Source organism: Astyanax mexicanus, chromosome 15 (assembly GCF_023375975.1).
Source record: "Astyanax mexicanus isolate ESR-SI-001 chromosome 15, AstMex3_surface, whole genome shotgun sequence".
Classification (NCBI taxonomy): domain Eukaryota; kingdom Metazoa; phylum Chordata; class Actinopteri; order Characiformes; family Acestrorhamphidae; genus Astyanax; species Astyanax mexicanus.
The window spans coordinates 4,183,465-4,192,500 of NC_064422.1; the positions used below are offsets into that span (position 1 = coordinate 4,183,465).

A 9,036-nucleotide genomic window follows, 5' to 3' on the forward strand; every position below is an offset into this window, starting at 1 on the left:
TTTTTTCTTTATTTAGTTTTAATTGGTTTGCCAGGAATTTTCCAGATTTATTTCCATGCTCGAAGTTTTCCAAACGCAGCCTCTGCAACATAAATTGTGTCTTTTTATCAATGATTTCATTTAGTTCCAATCTTAATTTCCGCAGGGTGTTAATTATATGTTCTTGTGGTGAAGCAGCATAGGCTGTTTCTAAAGATTTTATTTTCTGTTCCAATTCTGACACACGAGTTTTTTCTTTAATTTTCTTATGTGCGCAGTAAGATATTATTTTACCTCGCATTACTGCCTTCCCTGCTTCCCAAAGAACACATGGCGATATTCCAGGCAGGTCATTATGTTCTAAATATATAGCCCACTCTTTTTTGAAGTAATTAATGAAATCTTGTTCGCTAAGTAATGATGTATTAAATCTCCAGTTCCTAGCTGGTGGTATAACTCTTTTCCGTGTCAAAGACATAGACACCGGTGCGTGATCGCTAATAATGATAGGGTGAATTTGAGTGTCTGTGATTTCCCTCAACATAGAGCTGCTAACTAAAAAGTAATCTAAGCGAGAGTGAGATTTATGTACGTGTGAGAAAAAACTATACTCTCTCAGAGTGGGGTGATGTGAACGCCAAGCATCGCATAGACCAAAATCCTTCATGTACTGTTTAAGAATGTCTGCAGACTGCCAGTTCCTTTGACTCACTGCTGTACTGAGCCTGTCAATCTCCTCATTAAGTACCAAGTTGAAGTCTCCTCCTATCACCAGTGTGGTGTCAGAGTGATCAGAAAGTGAAGTGAAAAAGGTATGAAAGGAGGGGTCATCAACATTTGGCGCATATATACTAGCAATGCAAAAATTAATATTTTGAATAGATAAATTAAGTATTATAAATCTGCCTTCTGGGTCTGATATAGTGTTTCTGATGGTGAAGTTTAACTTTTTGTTAATCAATATAGCTACACCTCTTTGTTTGGAGTTATAACAGGCTGAGTATGTGTGAGGAAACTGTGGAAAGGAGAATGTTTGCGCAGATGTTTTAGATACATGTATCTCCTGTAGAAACACAATGTCAGCCTTTAAATCATTTAACCGATGGGCAATTTTTACCCTCTTTTCCCCCGAACCAGCTCCACGTACATTCCATGAGACAAACCTCAGCATGCTCATATTTGAGTTACCTGGGAAAGTCACGTGTGCTCACTAACGGGGTGTGTGTGTGTGTGTGTGCGCTCTCGCATGTAACCTGTATGACTGTGTGCTCGTGTGGTAAACATGTTGGGTGCAAAAAAAACAAAAAAAAAACAAAAAAAAAACAATAACAAAAAAAAACAATGAGTGCTTAACATGGTAACAGTCTGCTATACTGATTGACCCGGCATTAATAGTTATAAACAGACATATCTAATGAGCTTTTAGCGGAGAAGGAGTGAAAGAGTCAGAACAGACGTGTTTGTATACAGATCACCTGGTCAGTACAGCCATGGCGTGGTTTTCTGGTTGCGGTGAAGCTGTCCGTTCACGTAGAGTTTATCCACCGCGATGACAGCCCGAGAACCTTCCTGGATGTATTTTTTTCGGATAGGGAACAGAACTTTGCGTCGCTCCAGGATTTCTTTGGGAAACTGGTCGTTAACGCTGAAGTCCGTTCCCCTCAGCTCTCGCCCGCGGCTCTTCACCAGTTCCTTCTGTTTGAAGTGTTCAAACTTAGCCACGATGGGTCTGGATCGGTGTCCTCCGGGTCGTTTAGCTCCTATGCGGTGAACGCGAGCGAAGGTGATGGTCTTCACGGTGTCCTCCGGAAGCTTCAGGTAAGTCTGTATGAACTCCTTCACTGTTGTCTCCGGGTTTTCCTCTTGCTTCTCTGGTAATCCAGAAAACACGAGGTTGTCTCTCATGCCGCGGGCCTGGAGCTCGAGGACGGTCTCTTTTATTTTTTTATTTTCCTCTGAGAGCTGGGTCTTTCCCTTAGTGAGGGAGTTCACCGACTCTCTGAGGGCAGTGTTTTCCGCAGCGAGTGTTTCCACCTGCTGCTGGCTGAACTCCACAGACTCCCGCAATGCCTGAAACTCCTTATGGAGAATTTCCAGAATGGAAAGGCGAGCGTCGAAACTGGACAGCTTCTTATCTATGGACTCCAGAATATCCACCATATCGCTGGAATGTGAAGTAGCCCCAGGAGAATCTTCAGGGCGACTCCTCTTGGCGGACGGAGCTCCTTTTTTACCTGAGGGAGTCGGCGTTTTGTCTGGTTTCCCCATGACAACTCGCTCGAAACACTCGTCAATAAAAGTTTGCAGACTGTCCAGGTCCTCTTCGCCGTCCTCCAGTGCGCTTCAGGTAGTTATTATCTAACTAATATAAACTTTATAGCCTTTAAAGCTGTCTAAATCTAAGCTGGCTAATTAATCTATACAGCTAGTGTTTAGCAATCACTGCCTCGCTGCCTTGCTCAATACTGCCGAGATTCGCGTTAAGGTCTCGCGTTACCTCAGCATCTCAGCCTCAGGTGTTTCTCTAAACATGTCATAAAAAATGTGATGTTTAAAAAGGAAGAGAAAGTGTCTCGTTCTGAGATACTATAATTAAATTATGTAATTTAATGTAATTGTAACGTAACACATTATGTATATTGCTGTTTTATTGTATATACAACTGACATTTCTTCCAAATTCCAAATAAAGAAAACAAGTTCATATTAATTTAGAAAAACAATACTCATGTTTTAAGAGTTCAGAAATTAATATTTTTCCGACCACAATCCTTACTGAAAGATGTTTTGCCACTGTTCTTCCACTGTTTAATAATGCGTTAAAGTTCTTAACCCCATTTTAGTTGTTCCAGCAATCTGCTTAGATGATTTCTCTGCTTGGTGAATGACAAGAATTTGACCCTTCTGAAACAGATAAACTGTTCCATGACCTCAATTATTTAACAAATTATTTCCTTTTACAATTATTTAACAAATGAGAAGCTACTTGCTGCATCAGTTGGGGTTAAATAACTTGTTGCCAGCTGAAACATAATCACCTATGCAGTAATCATCCAATGGGAGGTTCTTATATATACCTATTTGCATAGTTAAATCCACGTGGTGACCCTTTTTTTTTGACCAGGCAGTGTATCAGTACACATGAACAGTGATTAAATCTTTGTTCCTCCAAATGTTTTTTACCTTCAGCTGAGTTTTACAGAAGTTTTTGTTGCCACTGTTATGTTCAGCTTCCTCCCTGGGGGCATTCATCCCTGTTTTATGTTTTGTAGATTCACATAAAAAAGAAAACAGCATCACCGTAAGACATGAAGGCATCTTTTATTATACATATTACTTTATTTGCACAAATTCACACACAACCTAAAGGCCACTGCCTTTTACTTGCAACCTTGCAGAATATCTGGAGAACTCGAGCACATCAACACATCTGGTGATCTGTGGTCCATTTCCTGCTCAGCTTTAGTCTGATTGGTCAACACCATCAATATATTCCTCCTGCCTTTTCACTCCAGGGCCACAACGTTGTCCCAAACTCTGACCACGTCTGGGCAGTCATTGAGAGTGTCTAGCAGGGCAGCGGTGGACTCCAACTGGGCCTGTGCTAGAGGGGTGGTGTGGTTGGAGATGTACTCGATCCCAGTGGAGAGCGTGTGCACACCAAGATCTTTCAGTGCTGTCTGAACTGTCTTTGTAGAGCTTGTGTCACAGATGAACTGAGGAGAAGAGAAGGATGGATAAATTTTACAAATAAGTTTTGTCTTACCATGGCACAACATATCTTTCCTTGCCACTTGATATGATTTGGAATTTTATGGTTTTCTGCATAAATTTGTCATAAAATGTCAAGGGTATTGACAAACAAAATGTGCCTCAAATAATTATACAAATCAAAAGGCATTTCAGAAGTGTTCGCATACATGGAGTCATGCTAGATTACAGGTGTTGACTAGAGCTAACATGACTGATAAAAAGTTTACTGTATACTGAAAAAGCCTAGTAGTTCTGTCAGTGTTTGTTATCAACAACTGAAAGACAAAACAAATTACACATACTATTCAGTATATTTCAACAATATGTATTGTTTTAAATAAGCCTGTCAACCTATCAACCCATCATAAAATAAATGGAAACATCCTCAATAATTTAACTTTGTTTTAAAATGCTATATTTATTCTATTTGATTTTATTTATATTAGATTCAGGCCTGCCTGTCATGATGAAAAATTATACAATATATGAAGAAATGTTTGCTAACCTTGGCCAAAATATCAGTTTTGTTTAAAACAGCAGTTTTATTTTATTTAATATTATTACTGTATCAGACTTTATTATGTTGTGGGTAAAACTGATGGGGGAAGTTGCCAATGCTTTTTGTCCTCTGGGGGTTGCCGTAGTTTTGAGGTAGGGTTGTTTTGGGAGTAGAGAGAGAGAGCGCCTGCGAGTGAGGGAGTTTTTTTTTTTCTTGGTGAGGAGTTCTGATCAGGTGGAGTTAAGTGGAATATTTTCCACTCTTGTCTCAGTTGTTTTTCTTTAATTCCTCCAAATAACACTGCAAGGTTACATTACTGTTAATATGTTTTATAAATGTATTTATCAATTTATTTTTCTGGTGTGCACCATCTGAATTTCTCAATTTATTCTCCGACTGCAGCTTCTCACTGCCTGCTTTGTCTGTGTGTGTGTGTGTGTGTGTGTGTGTGTGTTTCTCTGCGCTCCCGCATCTGCACAGATCTGATTGGCTGAGGAGAGCGTTTGGAGCTCTTTCAACATGTTCACAAAGTTCTGCCGCTTTAAATGAACACGGTCAGAATTAAATCCTTCTCAGTAGTTTATCGGTTTGGGTCTGCATTGGACAACATCTGGGTCCGGACCCGGACTGCGGTGCGCCCATTAGTGACCCCTGTGTTAGAGGATCAACAATTAAAAATTGTTTATTTAGATAAACTTAGAAAGGATTATAAAGTGATTTCGAAGAAATACACTGTTCTACAATAAAAAGGCAAACAATCTACCAGACTTAGGTAAAGGAACAACTCTGAGTCTACAGTCTGTACTACACCTATGGCAGGACACCACAGAGGAAGCCAATGCTTACTATAAAAGAACACTGCTGCATGCCTAAAGTTTGGCAAGCTGGCAAAATGTTTGTGGACAGATGACACGAAGATATGAAGTATTTGCTGCAGAAAAAGGTATTGCATATCACCATTAAAACATCATCTCAACCGTAAAGTATGGTGAAGGGAACATCAGGATTTGGACCTGCTTTGCTGCATCAGGGCATGGCCAGCTTACAATCATTTAGAAGAGGACGAATTTCCAAGTGTTCTACAGGATAATGTGAGAGTGTCTGTACATCAGCTACAACTCTGCAAAAGTTGGTGCTGTAGAGGTTGTAGCAACAAGACAATGACCCAAAACACCAGAGCAAATCCACAACAGAATGTCTTAAGAAAGTTTTAATCCTTTGGAGTGGCCAACTAACTATCGATTCCAAGGGTTTACATACTTTTTCCACTACCACTTAAAGTGTTGCAGGAGTGTGCTCAATAAAAATCTGAAATATCATATACTTTAAAAATGATTTTAGGCACATTATGTTTGTCAATCCCCTTGACTTGGAAGAAGGCCAGATCACATTTTATGACAAATATATGCAGAAAACCATGAAATTCCATAAAAAAAAAACATGAAACTTTCTCTTGTCTCTGTATGTGCATAAGTAATGATGCATTATAATAAAGATTAGTTTGGTAGCTAAATAATCAGATTATTTTTTCAGATTAGTTGATTTGTCAATGATTTTTTCTGTCATGCCCTCATTATTTCTGCTTCCTGTGAGCACGGCTTCTGTTCCAATGCACGTTATACTTCACCTGCTCAAATCTGCACACCTGTAAATGTCACCCTGTTGACCAGTCTCTGCCTTAACATAATGTAAAAGCTCTCTGTTTTCGTTTTAACAATAGAAACAGATGAATGTGGGATTTAAATGCCCTTTAAATGTTTAGTTGACACTGAAATTTAGAGTCAACAATTTTTTTAGCAGTCTTAATGAAAAATATACTACGTAGCTGTGTATAGGAGCCTAGGCTTCAGCCTTTGTTCACAGATGATGTTTGGAGTGATTTAATAATAATAATAATATATAATTAATAATTAGTTGAGAAATTCTGTTGTAATATTGTTAATTAATGTACTCTTATTATAAAGTGTAAAGTGTTACCAATTACTGTTGTGATGGAAAGTGTTTACTGAAATGATTCATAATCAATGACGTGTGATGATTCATAAACAATGACGACTATTAATGATATTACTTTTTGTTCTATGCGATGATAATGTGTACTGTGAACATTTTACCCTCAGTGAGCTTTTCTGAAATGCTGAGTGAGAGTTTTCTCTATCTGGCGCCAGCAGTGTGTGTCTATGTGTGTGTGTATGTGTGTTGAGGAATGCACGTCACAGCTGTTGTGTCTACAAGCCCTGGCGCCAGGGCCATCTTCCTCTCCTGCTTGCAGTATTTTGAGGACCAGCCTGAGATGCTCACTAAGGGATTATGTCATATCACATGTCAGAAGAAGTTGACGTGTCACAATGGTGGCACTGTGCCCATAATTGGGAAAGCAAGATAGTAAGGGTGGGGTATAAAGAGAGCTTGGCACTCTTGCAAGGCAGGAGTTCACTCTGTATTCATTACGTGTGGCTTCTCAATAAATCTTGTTACTCATTCTGATCAAGACTCAGAGACTCTGAATATTTCTTTCTTCCTGTCATTTATTTTCCACCACAATTTGGCGTCACGAACAGGATGAGCATGGTCTTGCGATGGAGGGGGAGAGACTAGCACCTGCCGAGGACGCTCTCCAGCAAAACAGCTGGGCCCAAGAAGCAGGGGAAAAATTCCACAGAGAAAAGGACAAGTACCGCGGGGGTAAGTGCGGCCTCTCACCCCCCATTCGCAAATCCAGGCCTCATCAACAAACATTGGTGGTGAGTGACAGGTTAACTAATTTACTCATTAAGGAAATTTTAAATGTAAAAATTGTTCTTAAATTAATTTACTCCCCTCCATCCTTCCTTCAGCACTCCGCCCTGGACAGTGTATAGTTACATGACGGTGTACAAGACTAGCCTGGTCATAGCGAGGCCTTTATTGATGTATGTAAATATATCTTTGAAGTTAAAGAGAAGACTAGCCTGGTCATAGCGAGGCCTCTATTGATAGACGTGTCATTAGAGTAATAGGTCCCGGGACCGTGGGGAGGAGTGCATAAATAATACTAATAGTACAGGGTACTGATTGTGTATTAAGCAGGGATAGAAGAAGGAAGGTGAGACGTGATTATTGGGGCTAAATTACTCTGAGTCATTAAAATCGAATGAGAGAACAAAATGGGATCCCAAGTAACTAAAGAATTGAAACTTAATCCAAAAATTCATGATACAGCTCTTTTCAATCAAATGAGCCAAGACTATATGTGTATGTCTGTGTGTGTGTGTGTTTATGTAGTGTTGTTCAAAAGTTTGGAATCGTTAGCATATAAACACAATATACATATATTAAAGTAGGGCAGAATATTGAGCCATGCTGGTACTCTTCAATGTAACATGTTTCATTATCTCTATGGAGAATGCTGTAGAATTCGGAGGATGGCAGTTTAGTGAATATGTGAGACAGCTTCATGTTTAAATAGTAGTGATGAGTTATGTACAAATGTCCACATTGTGAAAGTCATCCCTGATTGAAACAGAAAAGAGATGAGGATTCCAGGCTTTTGATACAATGTGTGTGTGTGTGTTTCTGCGTGTGTTGAATAAAGCAGTGAGAGAGATAGACAAAACATCTCTTCTCTGCTATCTTCTATCACATTTGGTGTGTGTGTGTGTGTGTGTGTGTATCTGTGCTTGTGTGTAAGTGTGTATGTTTCTAACATTTGTCTAACTCTGATATTCTATAAGCGAATCTAATGATGAATATAATGTGTGTGTGGCTGTGTCAGAATCGCTCCCTATTCCAGAAATAGTGCACTATATAGTGTAAAACCATTTTTGCAATACTGTTTAAAAACCGCAGCAGTACATTCTGTTCCCTATATAGTTCACTATGAAAAACCTAATGCATCACAAAATTTAGAAATTCCAAAATATACTATAATGCAATGCAGTGCTGTTGTATTAGACGTCCTCAGAGCAGGACAAACATGGTTTATTGTTTGGTTGTTCCATAATTCATTTAGTAAATAGAAAATGCTACATAGTGAAAGAGTTAATGAGTGAGCCATTCTGAACACAGCTTCTGTCTTCATGTGGTTGAGGCCTTTTCTATTATTATTCTTTTTTTATTGAGACTGATTTCAGCTCAGTCTCAGCTGAATGAGATTTAAAGAATACACATATCTAATTTCTCTAGTGGTTCTCATGTATCTCAGTCTATGCTGATCTTTTGATTCTCTTAATGAGGATGGTAGATTTTAGAAACCAGTAAGGAAAGATCTTACTTTCTTTGGAAAGCTTTAATTTGACAAACTTAATATTGTATCTATTACGAGCTGCAGTGAATTGGGTCTCTCTTTCTGACTTTTAAACAAGGAGACATCAGATGTTTTAAAAAAAAAAAAAAAAAAATGGAGCTTTTTGTTTTGCTTTCCATATGTTTTCTATTTCTCGCAATGAAGAACTTGCTTGCATATTCTTGGCTATATTTTGAGTCCCCATCAGAGCACAACAATATAATGTTAATGTTTATACAGTTTAGAAATATCAAGCATCGTTTGGCTGGAAATAATTTTTGTTTTAGTTATTTCATGAGGCTAAACAATTTTTAACCATGTTAGAATTCCTTTCAGGATTTCTTTTTTATTATTATTTTTTTTTCTTTTAAGGTTTTTTTTGGAGGGATTTTTCTCTTTTGACTGATTGTTGCTCAGTGCTGTTTTCTGGGTGTTTGAGAAGGCGGGGGTGGTGCTCATCACAGGAGTTTTGACCCTCAGAGACAGGGTCCTCTGCAACAGTACTGTGAACATCATCTGAACCAGAGCACTTCATGAGGAGA

The 9,036-nt window shown here is 38.8% G+C and overlaps 1 protein-coding gene across 1 annotated transcript in view; it reads right to left on the reverse strand.

Moving 5' to 3' along the window:
* Window positions 1-3,274: 3,274 nt before the first annotated feature.
* LOC103043171 (translational activator of cytochrome c oxidase 1) overlaps window positions 3,275-9,036 on the reverse strand; it is a 14,974-nt gene continuing 9,212 nt past the window's right edge. Inside the window, exon 6 of the mRNA XM_007239804.3 lies at window positions 3,275-3,694. Coding sequence (XP_007239866.1) covers window positions 3,485-3,694 — 210 coding nt within the window. The 3' untranslated portion in view covers window positions 3,275-3,484. The remainder of the gene's footprint in view (window positions 3,695-9,036) is intronic.